At 39.9% G+C, this 26,440-nt stretch overlaps 1 protein-coding gene across 1 annotated transcript in view; it reads left to right on the top strand.

Moving 5' to 3' along the window:
• Positions 1-26,440, top strand: part of LOC126478862 (spermatogenesis-associated protein 7 homolog) — a 100,980-nt gene that overhangs the window by 30,773 nt on the left and 43,767 nt on the right. The window contains exons 4-6 of the mRNA XM_050103734.1: positions 706-889; positions 2,258-2,470; positions 13,627-13,764. Coding sequence (XP_049959691.1) covers positions 706-889; positions 2,258-2,470; positions 13,627-13,764 — 535 coding nt within the window. The remainder of the gene's footprint in view (positions 1-705; positions 890-2,257; positions 2,471-13,626; positions 13,765-26,440) is intronic.

Raw genomic sequence — 26,440 nt, 5'->3', positions numbered from 1 at the left:
GCTCCATATTCCCGTTTGTTATATCTCTCCTCTTCTTTGAAATTATATTTTTAACTCAAATTTATATATGTCAGTGTCTTCCTACTGTGTGTGTTTCCTAAATTTCAAACACTTTTTAGAACCAGAGTTCATTGTTGACTATTACAGCAAGCAGTCATATTCCAAGCATCAATAATCTATCTGTGTCATATTACAAGTATCTTTGTTGTGTTTTCTCAGCTCCTTAACTGTATTGACTAGACACACACACACACACACACACACACACACACACACACACACACACACACACACACACTTGTGCAGCTGCATTCAACTGTCTGAACACACATTGTGAAGTGAAGTACCCAGTGGTCCAATTTACTGTAGAAAATATGTCATTGTCGGAATAGTTTTATTACTAAAAGAGAATTTATATTTTATGCATTATTTCTGTGGCAAAGCTGTTAGTAATTAGGCATGTAGTTATGCTGTGAACTGATTATATGGTAAACAAATTCACTTACACCTTTCATCATTGGTAATTGTATTTATAAATAAACCATTTTTATGAATGAGGGGGACGATAGAAACAAAACACACTCTTCACTAGTCTGTTCATGGTATAATTTTCGTATTTTGTTGTTACTAGTTACCAATTTTCAGTAACTGCCATACATGCTTATGCACAACGTTATCTTGTACAGAACTTTGCTATGTTTTCAGAGAGCAACAAGAAGAGAGGCCTGTGCCTAATGCAAAGTGTAGGAGACCTTCCAAGAGCTGCAAGCATAACACACAGTCTACCATCAGTCTACAATGTAATGTTAAATGCTGCCATAATTCCATTACAAAATCTAAGACATGTTATAAAACATCAGAAAGGAATAGTATAAATATACATAAAAAGGTAATATATGTTAAGAATGCTACTTTAATTGATTATCAGAACTATGACAGAAAGGGGTTGACAGAATGATTCTTCCATGGTTCATCACTTTGAGCAGAGATCTTTGTTGCCTATTCCTTAACCATCTATTATTCACCCTTCTGACTCAAACTCTACAATGAACTCTGCATTTGTGGAGAGATGGGAAGAGATGAGCGGTTAATTAAGAATTTTGTTCATGTCTTTCTTCTTTTTATTCTTCATGTAGGAGCACTCCTGTTGCTCTATCCTGTACTACTGTATAAAGTTTTCTCCCCTTCATTTTGCCTCAAACTTGTTGCTTTATCTGTTTTGTCACAAACACCAAAAAAATTCTGTGACTGCGATTTTATGTGCCTGCATCCTTCATTTTTCAGTACATTTTTGCCAACATGATATTTGTCTTTGATTGATTATACCATAAATGATGATGATTCAGTTTTGGGCACACTAAAAGTTGGTCATTGGGGCTCAAGCTTGAACAGCCATGAGCACTTAAATTTGAACTTGAATTCAGTTGTGTATTAACAGCCACTGAAAAATGAGGTGCTAGTTCAACCATGTTAGAATTCTGAAGAATTTGTACATCAACTCCACAGCTTCCACTAGCCTTCATCAGAATGCTGACAAATTCTTTGATGGAAAGCGATTCTGTTTTATCATCAACACTATTCTTAGCAGCCCTAAACTGAGCAAAATGAGGAGAAATTTGGACTCCTATAACATTTACGTAGACGCATTTACCACTCCCTTCTGTTTTTGTGAGAGTAGTACTTTAACTTCTTGATGAATCAGGATTAGCATCTTCTCTTCTTTCAAAATAAGAAACCTAGAAGCAAAACACAACCCCAAGCAAAGTGGAGTTCGCAAAGCATTTGATAAAAGTTACTGTTTTATTGCTTGCTTAAGCTGGCACTGTCATAAACTAGGCAGTTCAGCCCCAAACCTCTGCCTCGACCAGTTCCTTACACAACCATAGTGCAAATTTCCCCCCCCCCCCCCCCCCCTCCTCCTAACCCCTCCTGAAACTGTCATATTGAAGTACCCACATAATATCATCTACACGGTAGTTGGCAAAGTGAGTCTTGTCTGTGATTATTGTGTCCACATATATTACAACAGTGATGTTCTTTTCGTGTTGTATTGAAAGAGTATGACACAGGGATTACCTTAAAATGTAGACTTAAATTTAAAAAAATGTTTTCAGTGTACAGAAAATACTTTGGCTAAAAATTTTGCTGCAAGTTGTTGCCATTATCTTCATTTACTTGGAAAACAATTGAAAGATTTTACTTCAGTCTTTTACCTCTAATTTGTGGATTTTATATGTAAAATATTTCTGGTTTGCAGGAAAAAAGTTCCTTTGATATTATGGAGGTACACAGCAAAGATTTTATTTCACCCAGTAAACCATTCAAGCCAAGAATTCTTAAAACTGATGCCGAACCAAGAATTCGGAATCTAAGAGTTTACTACCCACCGAGGAAAAAAGTACATCACAAAAGAGTAATGACAGATGTAAAAGAGAATGACTTTGCAGAAGCCGATGAAGAGCGGTGTGAAGTACGTAAACCTTATTGCATTTTTGTCATGGAGTTTTTTAATAGGTAATGTGAAAAACAATACAGCCGTTAACAACTCTCATCTGTAAGCTGACCTGCATTGTCTTCTATTGAATGAGTGTATGCTCCTGAGGCATTTATATATTAATTACTTACTTATATTACTTACTTATATTAATTACTATGTACTTATATTAATTACTTACTCACCATATAGCAGAGATGCTGAGTCATAGATAGGCACAACAAAAAGTCAGAAAATGACCTTTCAGCCAACAAGGCCTTCGTTGGTGATAGAACACGTGCATGCGCGCGCGCGCACACACACACACACACACACACACACACACACACACACACACACGAACACGAACACGAACATAGTCTCTGGCCTCGGCAGCCAGGGACTGGCTGAGGCCAGAGACTGTGGTTGTGTGTGTGTGTGTGTGTGTGTGTGTGTGTGTGTGTGTATGTGTGTGTGTGCTCTCGCCAATGAAGGCCTTGTTGGCAGGAACCTTATTTTCTGACAGTCTTCTTGTTGTGCCTATCTGTGGCTCAGCATCTCTGCTATATGGTGAGTAGCAACAATCCTTTTCATATTATTGTTACATTCCATCCAGGATTTTCCATTGTTGAATTTCACTTAACACTTTGCCATCTGCACGTCTCATACAAATTTATTCGCTTTTGCGGTCTGCATGTCTCGTACAAATGTATTCATTTGGTGCCGGCAGCGTTAATTCGGATTACTTGGTTTTACGCCAGCCATTCTTGGCATTGTCAGCAGATTATAAATTGTTAAGTTTTACTAATCTCATCCTTAGTTGTCATAAGTTCACAACCCTGTTATCCTACTTTCATGACATTTCGAAGATATACATATGTAAATAAATACAAAATTTGTTTGTTGCATATATTTGTTTATTTGCTTTGTCTTTGGTACTTAGTATTTCTCTTTCGTATGATATGCAGCAAAACAGTCTCCAAGATGTAATGCAACTCCACAAGGCTTGCACATTAAGTTTGTTTTTCTCCTTTTTTTATTTTTGGAACATACATGGCAGTTCCTTTGTTTTCATTTATTCATTTCAGAAATAAGTATTAGCTGGTGTTGCTTTATGTGACCAGAAAGTCTGTCAGCTGGATCATGATGAGACGTACGCGATGTAGTGGCAACCCCCAAGTTTTGCTCAGACGCAGGTGCATGGTCTTTTATCCACGAATCAGACACTTTCAATAAAAAATCGTGATGTCAGAGACTCTTGTGTTCTGTATTGAAATATTGCCATGTACGGAATGTATTAAATAGTGCCCAATTTAGGAGGTACATGCAAACATTTTTTGACCATTTTAAAGTTTTTCTATATGTAGGGTAATACGAGGGTTGTACCAAAAGTGAGGTTCCCAATGAGCTACAGCCTTGAGGGAATTTGCTAGGCTAAATCTGACAACTGGGCCGTGTGCAGTGGTTTCCCCACTCTTGAGCCCATCTGTCCGCAATTCGCTATGTCGCTCAGTGTTGGCTTGGCAGCTATCAGCGATGGAAGTGTTGATCACCGCTCCTGTCAAGTGTGAGTTTCGAGCTGTACTCTGGTTTCTCCACGCAAGGGAGTTACCGTCCGTGGAGATTCATTGGCAACTGACTGAGGTTTACGGTGAAGAGGGCATGTCCTTTTAGCATGTCCGCAAATGGTGCAGGGCTTTTGCTGAGGGTCGCTTGGAAGTTCATGATGAAGAACGGAGTGGAAGACCACTGGTTTTGGATGCAATTGTTCATAAGGTCAGCAGTGAGCTGCTCAAAGATCGGAGGGTCACTGTCCATGAACTTGTTGAATGCATTCCTGAAGCTTCCCACTGCGCAGTTGAAAGAACTTTAACAGAAACATTGGGTTATGGCAAGGTGTGTGCTCGTTGTGTCTCCCAGATGCTGACTGATGGATACAAGGAGCAATGCCTTGACTGTTCTCACAGGTTCCTTCAACAGTGTGAGGGGGGAGGCAACAAGGAGACATTGTTGGACTCTTTCATCACGGGAGGTAAAACATGGGTGTTTCATACCCCCCACCCCAGTGCAAAACAACAATCTCTTCAGTGGCGTCACTCTGGTTCATCGCCACTTAAGAAATTCCAACAAACGCAGTCGGCAGGAAAGGTTATGTCGACTGTGTTTTGGGATCAGAAGGGTGTACTCCTCATTGATTTCATACAACCTGGGACATCAATAAACTCAAACAGATATTGTGAAACATTCACCAAACTCCGGTGAGCAATTCAGAATCGCCAGAGAGGACGACTGACGGAGGGAGTAGTGCTTCTACGTGACAATGCTCAATCCCACGTCGCTTGTCAAACACAGGAGCTTTTGAAGAAATTTGGGTGGACAGCTATACCCCATCCCCCGTACAGCCCGGACTTAACCCCCAGCGATTATCACCTCTGCTCCAAGTTGAAGGAACACTTAGGTGGCAAACACTTTAAGAGCGATGGTGAAGTCCAATCGGAGGTCACACGCCTCCTCAATGAGGTGGCAGGAGGCTTCTTCAACTTAGGAATACAAAAGCTGGAGCATTGTCTTCAAAAGTGTGTCGAAAGAAATGGAGACTATGTTGAAAAATAGACAAAAGTGTAAGCTTTTCAACAGTGTATAAATTAATAACAATAAACAATGTCTTCTGTTTGTAAAAAATATGGGAACATTACTTTTGTTACAACCCTCATAACTTAAATATTGGTCTGCCCGATCCATTCTTTCATATATTAGTTTTAGTCTAATATACTTTCAGGTTTTTTATTGTGTAATTGATTTTTCTACATTTTCTTTGAGTGTCAGTCAAAGTGGCATTATGTATTGTAGAGATCATCTGTATCGTTTTAGTTTTCGAAGGTCTCCATACCTGCATGAGTACTTCATATTTCCATTGATGACAAACTTCAAACACATTGACATCTGCGTTTTCTGGAAATCCTCTATTTTGCCGCATCGTTCCACAAACTTGAATTTTCTTTTTGAGTAACTTCTCTGCAAGTTCTACTCTGTTATAATAGTTATTCATGTTGAGGTGCTGTCACTTTCCATAAGAAGGTGTCAATAGTTCCAGCACTGTTTTTGCTAAAAGCTGTCCGGTGCCAGAATATATCTTGAATGAGGAAATGTATCCTGTACTCGAATCACACCGCATCTGAATGAGTATGCCATAATTTGTAATTTTCGATGGATAGTAAACTTCAAAATTTAACTCTCCATGCCATAGTATCATTCCTTCATCAGTTGAGATGTTTTGACTTAGATTAAAAGTTTCTTTAAACTTTTTGGAAAAATAATCAATTATGAATTGCACTTTGAAAAGCCAGTCGGCATTATCTTGCTTATTGTTGTCGGAAAAATGAAAAAAATTATAATATTTGTCTGAATCAGTTGTGGGACATCGTTTTGCGAAATATCAGTGTGTCTATCTATGGATTTGATGACCAATAATCATCGATCCTTGCCTTTTTTACAATTCCTTAAGGATAGCAAGTCAAACCATTTTCTAAGTTCGGGTCCTGTAATGTCGACAAATTTGGCATTTTTTTTTTTTTTAAATCCAGTTTCCTTCTATTGCAATTTTGACTGTAGTACTTGTTGGTTTCATTGCTAATATATTCAAATAGATCATTCCCAATATATAATTCTAAAATATCCTCAATGGTCTGTGTATCTTTGGGAACTATGTTTGGACCCGGAGATCCTTCAAATTTATTATTGGCCCTCGGTAAATCAAAGTCTGACCACTGTGCACTGTCTTCTTCGTCGGATTCATCCAAATCAGTTGGCAACCATAGCGTTCACTGAATTCTTCTTGGACATATTTCACTATTTTCTGATGGTTCTGCTTCACTTTTTCAGTCAGAGTGCAGATTTAATAGTTTCTATTGGATCCTAAACCACATGTATCAAAAATGTTCAAATAGTTTTACTTAGTATTGATGAGGTCTCTACAAATAATATCATCACTTACAATAAACAGAATTTATGAGTTCTGATTTTGAACAAGCTAAATATTCCCCATGATGCACTCACTCTTTTTAGTTTGTCCAACTTTTATTTGCAAACTACCCATTGCTTTAGCATTTTAAGTTCGTATCACAGAAATGTCCAAAATCGCAATTGCATATCTGAAGTCTTTAAGCTCCTAAACAACCTTTTAAAATGGAAAATGTTTGTGTGTTTACTCAACTTGGAGTAACTGCATGTGTAACAAATTGTCGCTGTTGTGCACTTGAACAACACAGTATTTTACTAGGCATAATCCTATTGGAGTTGGCCTGCCCTTGCCTTCCTCTAAGCATGGAACTGACGTATCCAGCTAGTTCCAGAGATATCTTCACTCTAATGAGAATTTTGAATGATACTGAACATGGTGTTTTCCGCATTAACAAATCCTTGCCAGAAATGAAGGCAGTGAGAAGCGATAGAAAAATCCTAAGACTCCCTGAGGATTGAATCTCAGACTTGTGAATTTGTGGTCTGACACTTAGCTTTTGAGCCAAACAATGTTTTACTAGCAAAACAACTAAACGCCTCACCACCTCTCTCTCTCTCTCTCTCTCTCTCTCTCTCTCTCTCCCCCTCTCCCTCCCTCCCTCCCTCCCTCCCTCCCTCCCTCCCACCCTCCCTCTCAGCATAAACATTACATAACCCTTTCTGGTTACCTCAGTGGGAATAATTTTAGCATTGAGATTGCCCTTTGCTTACCATGAACTCTATGTTGTATGTATTATCTCCTGCTGTTGACACCAGACCTAGATTAAATACTAGATAGATATTTTTTTATGGTTTTCAATGGACCTGTGCAAAAAATTTCAATTGAGGTAAAAGAGAGAACATTTATTCTGTGTAACTTTGTAAACAGTTAATTACACTAATGAACAAGAATACCTGGTGCTTCTTAGCATGCTTAAATTATGTTGGAAATAGGGGAGTTCATAACATTGCTGGACATTTATGAGAAATGCTGCTGCTACAGCAGTTACCATCCAAATCCTTTATTCAGCTCTGCTGACTCTAATGACCTCGATTTCGATAGGATATTAAACTGTAAGCTTCCTTTATCTAGCTCCGGGTTAGCAATCAAATATTATACCTGCATTCTGCTGAGCTGGGTCATTAGGTTCTAGTGTGTAGTTGTTGTTTTCTGGTTATGGCTGTTGACTGACCTTTCCAGCAAAGATTTGAAGTTTCCCCCGCGGCCTCAGATGAAAGACTCTTCCAGTCCACAACTTACGGCATAATATCTGTCAATTTTATTTCCCATGTCTATGTAAAAACTTTGTGTACTCTTCCTTTCCTCGCTTAAGACAAGGGCTTTGGCTAGCTTTATTATGATTGGCTGAGTTCGTGATTGCTACCCACCGATCACTGTACTAGAACATCTTTCCCTCTCCTTTCTCCTTCACTTTATCAATTTCCTTCTTGGTTTTCTTCTCCAACGTGCAGTGGGAGCATCTCACATTCCATGTACTACGAAATTAGTAACTGCATAACGAATGTGTAAGCACCAGTTCATCACCCTCTGCATGTTAATATTGTTTACTTGTAAATGCGTGCAAACACATCAAAGCACAACCAAGGGACACTCAGCGACTATCTCAAAATATGTCACTCTGAGGGTGTGTGTCGCCGACAGCATGATGAATTGAGTCTGTTCACCTTCCTGGAATATCAACTGGCCAGCAGAGGGGCTTGGGAACATGTATGTATGCTAAGGTTGGCCTTACGGGGTAGGCTGGTTTGTTGTGCATACACTTCAAATTATGACCATGTGCTTATAGCTTATTGGTCCACATTTGGAACACAATACAGAAGTGGTTCAGCATGACATGGATTCGACATATCCTTGGCCAGTTTCCAGACGTCTACGCAGAGGTCATGCAATTCCCTTAAATTACAGGCTGGTGGGTTTTAGATGCAGAACTGACACCTGAGAGTATCCCAGATGCATACTATCCATAGAGTTTTAGATCAGGTGAATTTTGGAGCCAAAGTATCAACATAGATTCAGTAATACCTTGTTCAACCCACTTTAGCATAGTTCTGGTCTTATGGTGTGAAAAGCTAACCAGCTTGAAGATGATATTACCATTTGGGAAGGTATCGAGTGTGAAGGGAAGCAGGTAATCTGCAATAATGTTCGTGTAATCAACAGCTCTCATAGTGCCCTCTGTTGCCAATACAGGTTTCATGGAGACCCAGGCAAATGTCCCCCTTAGCACAATACTGCTCCCACTGGCTTATGACAGTGGCACATTGCAAGTTTTGAGGAGCTGTTTACCTGAATGGTGGCTTAATTGGATACAATTATTAACCTGGTGATTCATCCGAGCAGGTGACACACTCCCATTGACCCTTGGTCCAATCGTCATGGTCCTGTTTTAATAGACACTGTTGTTGGGTAATATGGTTACACACAGGGGTCGTCTGCTTGTAGATGCCCCATGTCGAACAAATTGCACAGAGCGATGTACTCCAAAACACTTATGACTGACCTGCATTGTACTCTGCCATCAGACCTGCTGCAGATCGTCAACTATCCTGCTTTACAGAGTGGACAAGCATCTGACCTACACATTCTTTGATTAGGCTTTGACGTCCAATGCCTTGTCGTCTAAACATGATCTTTCTATCCTTGAACTACTTTCCATTGATGCTCATAACAGTAGCCTGTGAACAGCCAACCAGCTTTGCCATTTTATAGGTGTTTGTTCCCAAATACTAGGCCATAACATGCTGCCCTTTGCCAGAGTTGCTTATGCTAGCAGATTTCCCTCCTTTGTGGCGTGTCCCTTTGCTAGAATGATTCCTCATTTGTGTCTGCTCCATACCTTTCTTTACCACATTATGTGCCACAATACCATCAGATAGCATTCAGTCCTGTGGTGAGAAGTGGTCATAATGTTTTGCCTTATCACTGTACAGTTTTGTTCTTAATTAGGCATTTGATTATGTTTAATGAATAACAATTTTTTTAAATTCAGAGTTTTCTCAGACCAGTCACAAAAGTAGTCATTATCCATCAGCAATTTGCTGAAAAGCATTGTACTGAATTCCCACTACAACAACATTTCAGTTGTAATATTTCAGCAGACTATTTAAAATCTCAGAGATTCAGACCAGAGTTGTGCATCGTCTGTGCTGCAATTGTGGTTCGCAATTAAATGGTGATTATGGCTTACTTGATTTGGATTATCATAGCCTCTTCTACGTAACATGTAAAATCAGGGAAAAGCAACCAGTTGGCCGTAGCGGACTGGTATTGTGAAGCACAGAAACATGTAACAGAAAATGACATTCATTATAGCTTCACTTCATTTCTGTTTAAGCAATTTTAAAAGTCACAGACTACACACTATTGAAAACTGAGATTGTGGAAGATTAAAATTCATATAGCAGGAGGAAAGTAAACAGAACATCACTCACGGCAGTGGTTAACTGAATTTAAAAAAAAAATGCAGTGAAAAATATATAAAATAGGCATTCCAGTGCTAGCTGCTGGAGTTGATGGTCACATGTGCATGAGGTGTGCTTGCTTGTATGTATAAATGGTGTGTTTCTCTTTTGCTGATGAAGGCTGTGACCGAAAGCTGTATGTGATCAAAAGTATCCAGACACCCCCAGAAACATATGTTTTCATGTTAGGTGCGTTGTGCTGCCACCTACTGCCAGGTACTCCATATCAGCGACCTCTGTAGTCATTAGATATCATGAGAGAGCAGAATGGTGCGCTCCGCGGAACTCACTTGCTTCGAATGTGGTCAGATGATTGGGTGCCACTTGTGTCATATGTCTGTATGCGAGATTTCCACACTCCTAAACATCCCTAGATCCAGTGTTTCCAATGTGGTAGTGAAATGGAAACACGAAGGGCCACCTACAGCTCAAAAGCATACAAGCCGACCTCGTCTGTTGACGGGCAGAGACTGCCGACAGTTGAAGAGGGTCGTAGTGTGTAACAGGCAGATATCTATCTAGATCATCACACAGGAATTCCAAACTGCATCAGGATCCACTGCTAGTACTATGACAGTTAGGCGGGAGGTGAGAAAATTCGATTTCATGCTCGAGCGGCTGCTCATAAGCCACACATCACGCCGGTAAATGCCAAATGACACGTCGCTTGGTGCAAGGAGCATAAATGTTGGCGATTGAACAGTGGAAAAATGTTGTGTGGAGTTACGAATCACGGTACAAAATGTGGCAGTCTGATCTCAGGGTGTGGGTATGGCGAATGTTTAGTGAACGTCATCTGCCAGTGTGTGTAGTGCCAACAGTAAAATTCAGAGGCCGTGGCGTTACGGTGAGGTCTGTTTTTCATGGAAGGGGCTGGCACCCCTTGTTGTTTTGCATGGCACTATCACAGCACAAGCCTACATTGATGTTTTAAGCACCTTCTTGCTTTCCACTGTTGAAGAGCAATTCGAGAATGGCGATTGCATCTTTTAACACAATCAAGCACCTGTTCATAATACACCGGCCAGTGGCAGAGTGGTTACACGACAATAACCTCCCTGTAATGGACTGGCCTGCACAGAGTCCTGACCTGAATCCTATAGAACACCTTTGGGATGTTCTGGAATGCCAACTTCGTGCCAGGCCTCACCGACCAGCATCGATACATCTCCTCAGTGCAGCACTCCATGAAGAACGGGATGTCATTCCCCAAGAAACCTTCCAGCACCTGATTGAACATATGCCTGTGAAAGTAGAAGCTGTCACCAAGGCTAAGGGTGGGCCAACACCATATTGAATTCCAGAATTACCACCGAGCGAGGTGGCGCAGTGGCTAGCACACTGGACTCGCATTCGGGAGGACGACGGTTCAATCCCGCGTCCGGCCATCCTGATTTAGGTTTTCCGTGATTCCCTAAATCACTCCAGGCAAATGCCGGGATGGTTCCTTTGAAAGGGCACGCCTGACTTCCTTCTCCGTCCTTCCCTAATCCGATGAGACCGATGACCTCGCTGTTTGGTCTCTTCCCCCAAACCAACCAACCAACCAGAATTACCGATGGAGGACGCCACGAACTTGTAAGTCTTTTCAGCCTGGTGTCCAGAAACTTTTGATCACATAGTGTATGTGTCTTTTTGATTGTGTTCTTTACGGTAAGTAGCAGTTTATCTTTTCCTATATTGTTGATATAAAATGTATGCATGTTTAAGTCTATTACTATCCTGATATCTCACAAATGTTGTCCACCCGCACCCTCTTTTGCACCCAATCCTCCAAATTCCTCCAACACTGTTGCTATTCCTCCAGTGTTCTCTCTTGCTGTGCTCTTCTGAATCAGTTTACTTCCCGTTGTTTTCTTCTCCTGGTCCCACTTTAAATTCCTCTCATTTTACATATGTAATTGTTTTCCTTGCATCCTCACTCTCCTATTACCTGATTCTTTGCTGAATTTGTGTTAAATTAGCTGTATTAGCTTACTCTTCATTCTTGATCATCCCCTAATCACATTACAATGTTGAGGCTGTAGCAGTTGTGAAGTCTACAAGATTGTTCATCATTTGAATATTTTATAGTGGTTGTTCTTGTAACAATTAATGAAAGTTAAGTAAGCTATTTTACGTTACAAATATTATCATTTCTGCTGAAACATCTCTGTCAGTGAAGCTAAAAATTGTTCTTTTCGTACTTTCATTTATGAAGATAACTTTATCTGTAGGTGAACATTCAGAAATTGATCAGGAATTTAACTGCACAGTTTCTTGAAGTTTTCAACTTAAATATTCTGTCCTTGGGCATTAGTTATTCTGACAAATTTACCAACAGCAAGATCATAATCACACTCAACAACATGTAAACTGCCAATATTGTTGTATGTACATCAAACACAAGACAGAAGAATGTGTGTGAATGTTGTGTCATTTTATTGTTGAGCAACTAATGCTGCACTGTTGTTACATGAGTAATTATGAGAAAAATAGTGAAGTATTTCAAAATTATTTGTAAACTAGGACTATTTCACAATATTTTAATGATTTAAAATTTGTAAACACACAAATTAATTGCAAAGCGTGGTTGATCATTTTACACAAGATGACTTATTCAAGTTTACTTATGAAATACTGCTTCAGACAAATGATGACCGTTGTGGCTACGCAATAACTGAGGCATTTCTCCCAGTTTTTTGAACACATCTTTGTAATTGGAATTCTGGAAATTTCATTGTGAATTCCATCGTTTAACTGTTACAAGCTTCTTGTCCAGAGAGGGAGTGCATTCTCACTTCAAATAACCACATAAATACAAGTCTGGCGTGGTTAAATCAGTTGAATTAGGTGGCCATTCAACACGAGCATGTTTGGAAATTATGTGGTTACCATATGTTTCATAGAGAACTTGCAAGGTCTTGTTGGATGTTTGGCATGTCGCGCCATCTTGTTGGAACCAATTTTTTGTAATGAATGACTGGGACTTGCCGGTAAACTACTACACATGTATTTTGAGATTTCTGATGGTTTTCTGGGGGCCAGTTGACTTTCAATTCAATGCACTGACAGTTGCATGGAAGTTTCTTGTCCATCTCAATATTGTTCCATGAACAGCAATTGGATATCGCAGCTGAATCCTGAAATTTGTAGGAAAGGCATGTTGGATTCACCGTAATGAAAATAGCACACCACTGCAAATGCATGCTGTTGCTTCGACCAGTATAAGCTGATTACTGACCTGCATATGGTATGAAACTTGGCACTCTGCAGTACTAATGGACAGTGCCACCATTGCTGTATCTTGTTTTTAACACATGTTATTCAAATTTGAAATCATCAAAACATTGTGAAACATCCTGTGCATTGAAAATAAAATAATAGCCTGACTTCTGACTAATCTATGAAAGACCTAAAGGAGGCAAGAAGTAATCATATATTTACGTTTCTATTAATGGATATCTTGAAAATTTTGTAGCTCACTTTGGAGAGTTCAAAAAGCAGCTATTAAAATTAAAGCTGGACCTGTAAAAAATTATCATCCTCGAATACAGGGGTTTTACAAGAATTTTCAAGTGTTCTCTTTAACATGTTATGTGTCCTTTATCGGCATTATTTCATTATCAAGACATTATTCTTGAACAATGATTTAAAACAAATGTGTTTATTTAAAATTAATTTATATTCAGGTGGTAGACCAGATTTCGACTCAGACTTCAGCTTATTCCGCAGATTCTGATTCTCAAAGCAATTGGAATGCAGATCAAGAAGTACAGTTCCTGCCAAATTACACATTCAGGAAAGGAAAGGGAAAAGTGGCAAGTGAGGTATTTCATCTCCAGTTCTTCATTACTATGTTTAGTGGGTATTTTATAGTGCCTGCATTACTGTATTGCATTATGTTAATGTTTCAATCCCAAATGAATGAAAAAGAAAAGCTGAAGTAATTTTTGTCTTCATAGGAAATCTGTCAATTATTGAAACTTTTTCATGTTACCATGGCATGTTCATTTGATTTGGATATTTATTCTTAAACAACACAAAGAAATTTAGAAATATGATCTGCTAATTTAATCATTTTAGTATCACGCATTTCTCTGTGTTGTAAAAACTGAAATGATGTGTCCGAAAAAACAGACATCACGCATTCATATAATTAATTCGTCATGTTCTAACATGTCCAAAGGAGAGACACCATGCATTCATACAGGGTGCGGCAGAACTGACTAAGCAGTTTTAAGGAGCAATAAAAAGTAAATCTGGATGTATAGAGAAAATCTGGATGTATAGAGAAAAAATGTTTTTATTTTCTAAATTAGTACAATATACCATTTTACATTCATTTAGTTTTGAAAATAATGTCCTCAAATTGGTGGCCGTTAGCATCAATACATTGTTGCAGACGATCCATGAAGTTTGGAGCAGCTCTTGCACACATATCACAGGGTATTGCATTCACTTCATCAATAATCGACTCTTTCAACTCTGGTAGGGTGTGAGGGCAGCTTTTGAAAACCTTTTCCTTCAGATATCCCCAAAGAAAGTAGTCACAAATGCTCAAATCTGGTGACCGCACAGGCCACCTGACATCACCCCTCAAAGAGACTAGGCGTCCCAGAAACATTTCTCTCAAAACAGCAAGTGAAATTCGAGCTGTGTGAGCAGTAGCTCCATCCTGTTAGAACCACAAGTCCCCCAGTCCATGTTCTTCAACAATACCATCCATTCTGGGTTGCAGAAAATTTTGCAACATTGAAACATAATGTGTGGAATTCACTGTCACGGTCACTTCTTCCTCCTCAAAAAAGTTAGGGCCTACCATGCCAAATTGTGATGTGGCACACCACATTGTCACTTCAGGAGAATGTTGTGGTCTTTCATGAATAATTCGGGGGTTATTTTCAGCCCAGTAGCAAAAGTTTTGCTTATTAATGCACCCACTAAGATGAAAATGTGCCTTGTCACTACTGAAGAAAGCTGCATTTGGAGAGATCTGAGCAACCATTGGCTCTTACAGATTTTGACAGTTGGCGTAGTCTGCTGGGTGTAGTTCTTGAGCAATCACTATTTTGAAAGGATGGAACTTCAAATTGCATTGCAGAATTCTTCTCAAACTGCGGTCTTAAATCCCCAATGCAACAGCATGTAATTGAACAGAACGTTGCGGCGGTTGTTGAATTGCTGTTCTCACTCGCTGCACATTTCCTCGCATTCGGATGGATCTACGTTGGCCATGTGTATCTATTTTTAGTGTGCTACCAGTTTCCTGCAACTGCTGATCCCAAGACCAAATTGTGTTTGCATTAGGAATGGCATTTTTGTGTGGAATGTTGAACTGTCGCCAAAAAGCTCATTGTGTAGCAATCATAGAACTGTTGTTTTCATAATAACTGTCAATGGCAAAGCCATGATGTGCACTGGTCCAGACTGTGTTGTTTACTGAAATGGGGTCAACGACTGAACAAAGGCAGACCACGTGCAACTGCCTACCCCCACCACAGCCCCAGCGGTAATCAATAGAAACTGCTTAGTTGGTTCTGCCACACCCTTTATAATTAATATGTCTTGATGGGCAATGAATCCACCACCTTCAGTGCCAATGCTCAATAACGTTCGACCTTCTGTGGGAATCTCAAAGTAGCGAACAAGGAGGACATGGACATGGGCTGCGGATAGGTGACACTAGGTGGGAATGTGGGTTGGCTGAGGGACTTCAGAGATAGTCTATGCAATTGCAATAAGCACTATGTCTGGTTGGCATAGTGGTTAACTGGCATAGTGATTAACGTAAGTGCCTAGTTAGTGGGAGATCCGGGTTTCAAACCCCGGTCCGGCCCACATTTTCACTTGTTGCGACTGTTTCTGTACAAATTCCAGATGCAGCTGACATTAGTAGTGTCTTCCCTTTCCTTTCTGCCCCATCCACCTTCAATTTACATAATAACTATCAACATTCTATCATATAACATGTGGACAATTGCCCATCAAAGATTATAGAGTGGCTACATAGGAGACACTGCATGTCAGCTACATTCTGTTAGAAGCTACTGGATTATTTTCAAGGAAATGCCCAAATACAGCCACCCACAACTATGAAGTGTGCTGTTAAAATAAGTACCATGTTTATATATGGCCACTGCAATGCTGCTGTTGGCAGTCTGTACATGCTCGCTGAGTACTTGAATCTACTGGCTGGCCACAGATGCCATAATGGAACCATTCATCTTTTTGGGTGTTTATTTGTGCTTCTGTAAAATATTGCACTTAATTGAAAATCCCACTGAGTGTGAAATACATGTAGTGATTTGTTTTATGTATGTAAAAGAAGTGAAAATGATCAAAATTCATCGACACAGTAGGAAAGTTTCTGGAGAAAACACTATGGGTGATGAAATGGTAAGAAAATAGGTTCAGGTATTTAAAGATATTCATGACAAAGTCCAAAGTGGGTGACCATCTATTGTCTCTTAAGACTTGGAGTAGAAAGTTGTATGCAAATTTATATGAAAACAGGTCCTTTAGGATTTCATCCTTTCCTGAAGTTTTAAGGGGGGGTGGGGGAGGGTGGCATTTAGGCAACCAGCACCACAACATTGATGATGATGTCAAAATGACTCTTCAGCAGTGGTGTCAAACGAGGCAGCAGTTCCTTATGTAAATGGAATTCTGAAGTTGTTCATTGTGATAACGGCCTTAGTAGTGATTGTTATGTTAAAAAATATAATGTTATATTTTCTTTCATGTAACAAGAAAATTGTGTAAAAAAAAAGATAAAAAAAGAAAAAGAAACCACCCCAAGTGCATGTTGCTGATCACAGTCATAACTATGGTGAGAATTGTTTCCTGGCTGCGTGATGAGTTGGGCTGAAGTTTGTATGCCTATATTATATCAGATGTAGATAGGTGTTTTCCAAACTTTTCCTATGGTTGTTCATAGTCTTGAGCTATAACAGTGTAACTCCATTCATTTTGGCCAAATTGATGGTATTTAATCTGGACTAAAGGTATTGAGTCGTGCTTTGTTTCTAGTGATGTGTTGAGTTCATTTCTATAATCTTATTCTGTTCTGTTGTCTGAAGACTAACATTTGCAGCAGAAAGGGTATCTGTGAACTTATATTGGATGTCTGCACAGTGTAATGACCGAAAACTGCTTTCTGCTTGTTGCAATTCAGCTAGCTGTATATGGCGACTCAATGATAGCCTTCATTTCAGCAATAATGTTTTAGATGCAGTTAGATTGAAATTAATAACTGATACTGTGTTGCTTGGTGATTAGATTTCTTTGTGCTGAGAAATTGACACTACGCACAAACAGTTTGTAAGTAGTGATGATGACACAAGTACTTTAATAAGGAATTAGTCACAGAATGATCTAGCGCACAAAATTTGTGCTTCTGTACACATAAATATGCTCACGAGGAGGTAACCACAAATCAGTTACTTGCATTGAACTGGAATTACGTATTAGTCAGACAGGACACACTTCTCTACCACCTCGCTACCTACCTAGGTCTACATTGATCTAAATTATCATAATTTACAGGGAAAAAGATGACCACCACCTCTGCATAGCAATCATCCTTTCTTCAGGAAAGTCATATCAAATTATTGGTTTTAGAGAATAGTGCCAACTTTCTATATACTGAAGAAGCTGAAAATCTTATTTAATAGGAACACTAATGTTAACTAGAGTTTACATTCCCAAGTCCTGCTATTATGATAAATTATGGGAGGGGCTACTAACTGTTTTATTTCATTTTTGAGGCTCAGAATTTTAAACTCCATTGTCAGGCTGGAACAGGAATGCAATAGTTTGTTTGGAAATTATTTTTATTTCTAATATTGTATTTGTAAGTTTCCCAGTTACTCTTAAATTCTCCTTTTTTACTATTATTAACCGCAAATACCATTAGCTAGTAAATGTATTGGCATATGAGTGCAAAAATGCAAAGGTCCTTGAAGGGTCTTCTGCAAGATGTTTGGTTATCAATGTCACTTAACATTCTTTCTGCACACCTCTGTGCAAAAGATACTTTTTTGATTTCCTTTTAAGCTTTAGTGAGTGAAAGTGTGCAACCAAACCTCTGTGGAGATCAAAACACTTTGAGAAACATCTACATGCAAAACCAATAGAGCTGAGCTTTCTGGCTAACTTAACACGCATGGTGGTGGCCCCTCAGTTCGTTATGCATGTGGGTGCATAGAAATTTCACACAAGGAGTTTCATTTGACTGATTTGGGTTGGGAAAATCAAGTCCAGTGTTTAGTAAACCCTCATCGCCAGTTTTGTAAAGGCCTCATCGCTACTGCTACGGAGGCCGAGTTGCCACTGTTGTTATGGAAGGCCTAGTCTGTGAGTTTGTGAAGTGGCTTCTGGTGCAGTACATTGCTAAGACAATTTCTCGCTCCCACTATTACACAGCCTCAGGATTGGGTAACAGGATGAGAGCATGAGGGTTCTGCAACACTCCAACAAATTAGTAACAAAGTCACACAAATGAATTAAAAAGGTTTACTTATTGTTGTGACTTGTTGAACAATTAAATCTGCAACACTGCATGTAATATAACTCAAGAAAAGGCCCTCAGTGGCCAATGCAAATAGTGGTAGGTTAACTTCACAGTACATAGCAAATGCAATTTACAACAATTGTCCATTCACTTCTAAGACTTCATCAAATGACATTTCCTGTCTAAGTCAGCCCTGGACGTTGATCTTCAACCAATTGGGCGAGACCCCCTTTCCTGTCTTCTGAGTCAGCTTCTGTCCTTTGTCGTCCGGTCACTGGGGGATTGTAATTGACCGTCAGTAGCTCAAGGTGAAGATGGTACCCTCATCCTCAGTGCCACCCATGGTGCTGGTGGAACTCGCACAATTGACGAGTCTCTATGGCACTGGCACCAGCTCGCATCTTTTCCCCTGGCTGTGTCTTGTTCGGATGACACAGCACCACTCCTCCCCAAACCACTACACCATTGTGATGTAAGGCTGAGCAACATACCGACGGTGAGGGGTAGATGTGGGTGTTGGAACCAGTGTTGGAATGATGACCGTTGCTGTAGCCAATGCCGAATCGCTGTTCGCACCCCGACGTCCATCTTGAGACTGCGAGGGAAGACTGGCCAAAAAATGACACAGATGGTCCATCCCAGCACCCATCGGAAGGGCATCTTCTTGATGGTGTGAATCTGCAACGGTATTTCCTGACTGGAGGCAACGTGGTAGGCTTTGGCGCAAGGCTGATCCAGTGATGGTGGGGTGGCAGGCTCCGCCAGACATCCGCTAATGGACGGATGTGGCATCAGATTGATGTCCATCGGCTTGAGGTCTGGAAACAGTGGCGCATGACCCCACTCTGATGGATGACGCTCAGTTTGCGTCGACCTGGAAGGCCAGGAATATGTGAACATATGAGAAGTGGCAGAACTCTGCAAGCGACAAGGGCAAATTTGATTTAGGGGCCGCTTCTGCAATCCATCGGTACCTTGGATCTGAAACACACCGAACGAAGTGAATTAATAATGATGCCACACTCCTATGTGTTCTTTCTGCCGTAGGTTCTGTTAAACACAGGTTGATTAATACAGTATGTTGGCTGACTGAAGTCTGTTGGCGCCAAGCACAGTGAGGGATGGTGCAAATGCAAAAGCGTGCAGCGCATCGCCAATGTAACAATTTGCAGGCAAAGGGCCGTAGTGGGGCTGAAAGCAATAAGTGGAAAAGAAGCGTTACAATGTTTGTTCGCATGGATGGTGCAAGCGAAATTTCTCCATTTGCTATTGGAACTTGTGGACAAATTGTTCAGCCTCACAATTCGATTATGTGTGGAATGGTGCTAAGGTGAGATGGCGTATGCCGTTTGCCGTACAGAAATCTTCTAATTCTGCAGAGAGAAATTGAAGTATGTTGTTCGTGATGAGCAATTCAGGTAGACCTTCAATCGGAATATGGACTGAAATGCTTGCAAAGTGGAGTAATATGTTGTTGACGACATGAGAACAACAAACTATATGCATCAACAGCTACTAACTAGTGTGAGTTCCAATAAGAGCCAGAAAAGTCTATATGCACATGCTGCCAAGGTGCCTCTGCCTTGGGCTACTCAGAAAAAACACTGTGGAGGGGTGGCCTGATATTCCACATGTGTTTGACACTGTTCAGACATCCATTCTATTTGCATGTCCTTGCCAACCCATGTGCAATGTCTGCATGCTAATTGTTTTGTGTGGGCAACACCCCAATGACCGTGATGCAATAAGTTGAGTACATGTCATTGAAGCACTTCTGGTATCACCACACGCAAATATCGTGACTCTGTGTGCAGCAAAATGACTCCGTGAACAACCAAAAGGTCATGTCAACGTGCATAATATTGACTAACAATTGGGCTAACGATGTGCTTGATAAAGCCTTCCAGTGGAATTGCACTGGAGCGAAATTAGCAAATCAGGGTCGAAAGAAGTCACTTGTGAAATGAGGATTTAAAGAAGTCGCTTGTGCTACTTTGTGCAATAATCCAGGGGAAGCTGCTCAACAATGTCAGTCTCTCATGCATCAGTTTGAAAATATGCTGCTTCAGAAGTGTCGAAGTCAGCATCAGGTCCCATTGGTAGACGTCAGGGAGCATCTGCATTCACTTGCTTAAAAATGGGCCGATAAATGATCTCAAACTGGTAGTGGGAGAGAAGAAGAGCCCAGATTTACTATTACTGAGCAGTACGAATAGGAATCGGTTTGGCCAGATTGCAGAGTGACTGTAAAGGCTTGTGGTCTGTGACCGAGCAGAATTTTTGGCCATATAAGTACTGGTGAAATTTAGTCACTCGGAAAATAATGGCTAGAGCTTCCTTATTTGTTTGGAAATAGTTCTGCTGAGCTTTGTTCAGAAGCTTGGAAGTAAAGGCAATAGGTCTGTCTGATGTTACAATCTGTTGTAACAAAACAGCAGCAATTCCATAGGATGTTGCGTCTGTGGCCAAAATGACAGGTTTTTGTTGATTTAAATGAGTCAAGTGTCGATCACTGAGCCATGCTGCTTTCAGTTTCTGAAAGGCTATATAACAGTCTTGGGACCAAACAAATGGAACATTTTTGTGCCAAAGGCAGTGAGCTTTCCTAAGATAGATTGCAATTCTTTGACATTCTGAGGTGGTTTGAGATCAGGTATTGCTTGCAAATGTGCCTGTGTTGAATGAACACCTCGAGAATTCACAACATTACCCAAATATTCTATTTCCGCCTGGAAAAAAGACACATTTTTCTTTATTACGTTTGAGTCCAGCCTCAGACAGAACTTGAAATAAAGTGCACAAGTTGGTAAGATGTTCTTCTGCTGTGTGGCCAGCAACTTCAATATCGTCCAGGTAATTTGTACATGAAGGTACAGAAGGAGTCAACTGTTCTAGGTAGTGTTTGAAAATGTCAGGTGCTGATGCGCTACTAAAGGGAAATGAAGGAACTTGAAAAGTCCTAAATGTGTAATGATGACAAACATATTTTGTGAAGATTCATTGAGAGGAATCTGAAGGTAGACATGGCAAAGGTCAATTTTTGAAAAATAGTAGCCTGTGCCTAAGCGATCCGTGAGTTCATGAGGGCGAGGCGATGGATAAGTATACACAACTGTCCGAGGATAATTCTTGAAATTCATCACAGAGCTGAGCAACACTTTCACTTGAATTGAAATGAGACACAGCTAGCGCATTGGCCACAATGTTTTGTCCAAACAGTCAGACCAAAAATATTAGGTGATTGTCTACTTTGTAGCACTTAAAAGGAAACTGTCATCCGCAGATGCTGATAAGTGGCTGCAATGTTAAGTGTTCCTATCACTGGAATGTTCTGGCCATTGTACGCTATAAGCGTATTTGTAGATTGACACAGGTTCTGTTTGCCTAACAGTTCATAAATTTCATAGCTTAACAAGGACACTGATGGACCCATAGCTAATTGACGTTTTACTGAATGGCCTGCAATCATTAAAGATACATACAGTTTATTAGAGAAACATTACACAGGGCAACTAGTGATCCGAATAACTGCACACGATTGTTCCGTGGGAGCAACCTGTTGTGAATTTACAACATGCACGTGCACAATAGGGCACAGTTGTTTCACATTGTCACCCGGGAACTTTTGTCTTTTTAAGCAAAAATTTTGTACATGACCAGTTCGGTGGCAGGAGCAGCAAGTGACTTGACGTGATGGGCAATGTTCGCGTGTATGTGCTGTATAGCGTTGAGGACAAGATTTTGTACCACGCTATTGGTGAGCGAAGCGTGACTTGCGCTTAAGCTGTTGATGTGTTATGGCATTCTATGTGTGAGGCTGTTTGTGTGCCGTTAAGTGTAGCTGTTTATGGGACTGTGTAGCACTAGAGCTATTTCTGCCTTTCTGTTCTGCAGCACAAACTTTACCAGACTACTGAAAATTGTCTACAGCAAAATCACAAGAGTCTTGGTAATCAATGATCTGCAATACCTGCTCAAAAGCAGGATCGGAATATTTCAGAAACTGTTCTGTGATCCTATTATCTGACACATTCTGTGTGACTGCGTCCCTGATCATATAGTCACTGTAATATTGTCCACTTTCTCACCGGAACTTGCGTTTCTACATTAAGCCTTTGTAATTCAGTCACCCACTGACAATATGTTTGTCGTGGCTGCGTCTTTAAATGAAGAAACTTATACCTGGCAGCTTCAATGTTGCTATGGTCTTCACAGTATTTATTCAATGCACTGACTAATGCTGCAAAGGGGACGTCTTCCTGCCATGATGTAGGGAAGAGTTTTGTAAGACTTCTGTAAACTGATACACCAATGATGGAAAGGAAGTAAGCCTTTGTCACAGTACTGATATTTGGCGGGCTGATAGGTGGGCCCTGAACTGTAAAATATACTCCGTCAAGTCTTCTGTGCTGCTTATTGTTTGAGCTGCTGCCTGATATGTGAAGAATTGTCATGATTTCGGTCAGCTTCTGAAGTGACTGCATCTGAAATCAAAGGAATATCCTAAGATACTGTGGTGATTTTACATCCACATTAGGCAATGGATGAGTAGGAACGGATACAATTGGCGGGTTCTGTGTATTTGGAACCGAAGTCAGTGCAGGCATAGGTGACGTCACATGACATGCTCCCACAACTAGAACAAAAAATCAAATCAAATGTGCAGTGTTGGGTTAGTAGAAACAAGGCAAATAAGAACACTGTGAATTTGAAGCAAAAGTCATGCCAGCCATTATCACCACTGCTTCTGGCTTGGGAATCTGCCACCTCGTTGCCGGTTTTGTAAATACTTGTCGCCAGTTTTGTAAAGGCCTCGTTGGTACTGCTGTGGAGGCTGAATTGTCACTGTTATTACAGTAGGCCAAGTCTGTGAGTCTGTGATATGGCTCCTGGTGCAGAACATTGCTAAGACAATTTCCTCCCTGCCACTATTATACAGTTATGTCTCAGGGTCAGGTAACAGGGTGGGAGAACGAAGATTCTACAACACTCCAACAAATTAGTAACAAAGTCACCTTCCTGGTCATGTTGACAAAGTTTTATGAATTTATTTGTAAAAGTATAGACAGTGGAAATTAAATGTCCTGTGGTGCCTCTTCTGCTCCAGGTCAGCCTGTTTGATGTCCTGCCGCCTTCTTAACCTATCTTCGGCATAGAAAGTGGTAAAATATGCTACTGTAAAACTTTCCAATAAATTACCAGAAGAAATCAAATGTCTGACAGACAGCAATAATAGTTTCAAAAATAAATTGAAATCATATCTCCTTGATAGCTCCTTTTATACCGTGGATGAATTCTTAAATAGGAATAAATAAATCTATAGGTCCTACACCCCTTAAGTAAAGGATAGTGTAAGTCTTTCTTCTGGTATTATAATCATGAGTGTCACTGTTGTTTTCAAACTGGTCCATGTCATTGAGAACAAATTTCATTACTGAGTAAATGTACTGTGAGGCTGTTGTAAGAATTCCTAACCTTTTAAACAGATGCCTACAAGATGTGTAACTGTGAGCCCCACACATTATTCTAACCATTTTCTTTTGATCAGTGAATACTTTTTGCCTACATGTTGTGTTGTTACCCAAAATATTATTCTGTATGGCATCAGAGAGTGAAAGTATGAAAATTATGTTAGTTTGCTAATTTCTGTATCCTCAAAATTAGCGATTATTCTGATTGCAAAAGTTGCTGAACCTAGTTGCTTAAGGAGATCCAAAATATGAAATTTACAATTAAGATTCTCATCTATATGTACACCCAAAAACTTAGTATGCTCTACCCTGGCTACTGACTTCTACTGGTGTGTTATATTTATTGAAGAAACTGTACTCCTTGCAGTAGAAAATTGGAGAGAGGCTTCACAGTTGCATGTTTTAACCTGTTGGGGAAAATGCCTTGAGTTAGTGATGTATTACAGATATGACTCAGAACATCAGCTGTAATTGCTCCACATTGCTGTAATATCTTGTTAGAGGTGTCATCTACCGCAACAGAACACTTATTTTTCAAAGATTTAATGATTTTCCTTATTTCACAACAGGTTGTTAGATGAAAATTAATCTGACAAGGATTTCTCAACTGACTCTTCCATGCACTGCTTGACTTTTTCTCTAAACTATTTTCACAAATTTTTTCACCTACACTTAAGAAATGGTTGTTAAATACATTAGCTACTTGTGTACTGTCATTTAAGATGCTCTTATTCTCTTTAATAGTAGTACTACCTACCCCAGTGGTTACTTTTCCTGTCTCTCTTCTAACAATATTCCATAGTGATTTGATTGCCCTAGTTGTTAATTTCACCACTAATATACATATTTTTTGATTTTCTGACAACTTTTCTCAGTATGTTACAATGATTTTTATAGTGTAAAATTACTTCTGGGTCTTTACTAATTCTTGCTGTGTCTTACAATTTTCATTTTCTTCCTGAAGACACTTTAATACCTGTAGTAATCCAAAGTTTCTTTGAAAACTGTTTGGTGTTATATTCAGTAATTTTTTGGGGCAACAGTATTCAAAAATGGATATAAATTTATCAAGAAATATGTTGCATTTATCATTAGCATTTGACTCATTACATACAGCTCCCCAGTTAACATTTCTTAAACTTTCTCTGAAGTGCTCTATAGATAACGGGTTGACCAGCCTTTCGGTTTTATTTAATGGTTATTGAACTATACACCCTACTAGGTTTTGTAAGTTAATCAATTGTGTATCATGGTCTAATTATCCCTTTGTCACAGGGAAAGCGTGTGTTAGTTTTACATCCTCTGATGTACAACTACATTATCTACTAGAGTGCTACTGTCTTGAGCTATACGTGTAGGGATGTTGATCACTGATTCTTTGTTATATTTCATTATTAACACTTCTAGTTCACTTTTCGTATCAGAATTGCTTAGAAAGTTTACATTGAAATCACCACAGATTTTTTTTCCTGACAGACAGTGTAATAGGGAGTCAAACTTTTTTATGAATAGCTCTGATTTTCCTAATAGGGACCTGTACACTGTTGCTAATATCAACACTACATTATCTTGCTGTAGTTCACATGCGCAAGCTTAAAAGTGCTGATTGACACAAAGTTTGCTTACTTCTGCAGTTTTGTACTTATACCTTGTTCTGTGTAAATGGCAACTCCTCCTTTATCCTTGCTAGATGTGCAAGTGTAAGATGCTAAATTATACCGATTTATACTGGCCCTTTCCAGCCCCACAGTTACACGGTGTTCAGATACAGAACGTATATCAGTCCCATTCTTATTTTTGAGATCATCTACACGCACTAACAGCTCATTTACTTTATTTTTTATTCTCCTATATTTTGATGAAGTAAATTGACACTACCCTTGGATTTATCCCTATTTAGTGTACATGAAGCTTCTTTTGTTCTATTTTTCTCGAATGTTGTCTGTTTGGAACTTGGCTTTAACCTAAAAAACCTGTCTGCCTGGTCCCATTAACCACAGGGATCATCCCTTGTGTAACTTTGGCCCACTTACAGTATCTGCTAGTAGAAAAGCTAACTTATCTTTCCCTTTCCTATTTAGGTGCAGGCCATGTGGGGGTGTCCCCACCTACCAATAGCATCAAATGAAACAACACTTATGTGAGGTTTTGCCAGTGTCTGGAGTATCTGTTCAGCTCTGTGTTAACATGCCTTACCCAGGGCCGACCATGGCATTGAAAGACCTCCACAAACCCCACATTTGAGTGCCCAGTTTCTGCTCCTATTTTCTCCAGGTCACTCCTAATACTGTATCTTGGATTCGTAGCCAGGCTGTTTCATGCTCCTCCAACTATAATTACCTGATCTTCCTTCTCAAATACCTTACATAGCTGACCTAAGTTTTCTGCCACCTGGCTAAGGCTAGCACTTGGTTTCACAAAACTTGTGACCTAGTACCCTGTACCCTGAAGCTGCTGGCCTACACCCCTCCCATGACTGCTACCTAGAAGCAGAATTCTTCTTTTCCTATTCTGATTTGG

The sequence above is a fragment of the Schistocerca serialis genome, chromosome 1 (assembly GCF_023864345.2).
Source record: "Schistocerca serialis cubense isolate TAMUIC-IGC-003099 chromosome 1, iqSchSeri2.2, whole genome shotgun sequence".
In the NCBI taxonomy this organism is placed as follows: domain Eukaryota; kingdom Metazoa; phylum Arthropoda; class Insecta; order Orthoptera; family Acrididae; genus Schistocerca; species Schistocerca serialis.
This window is presented reverse-complemented; position numbering and strand designations above follow the sequence as displayed.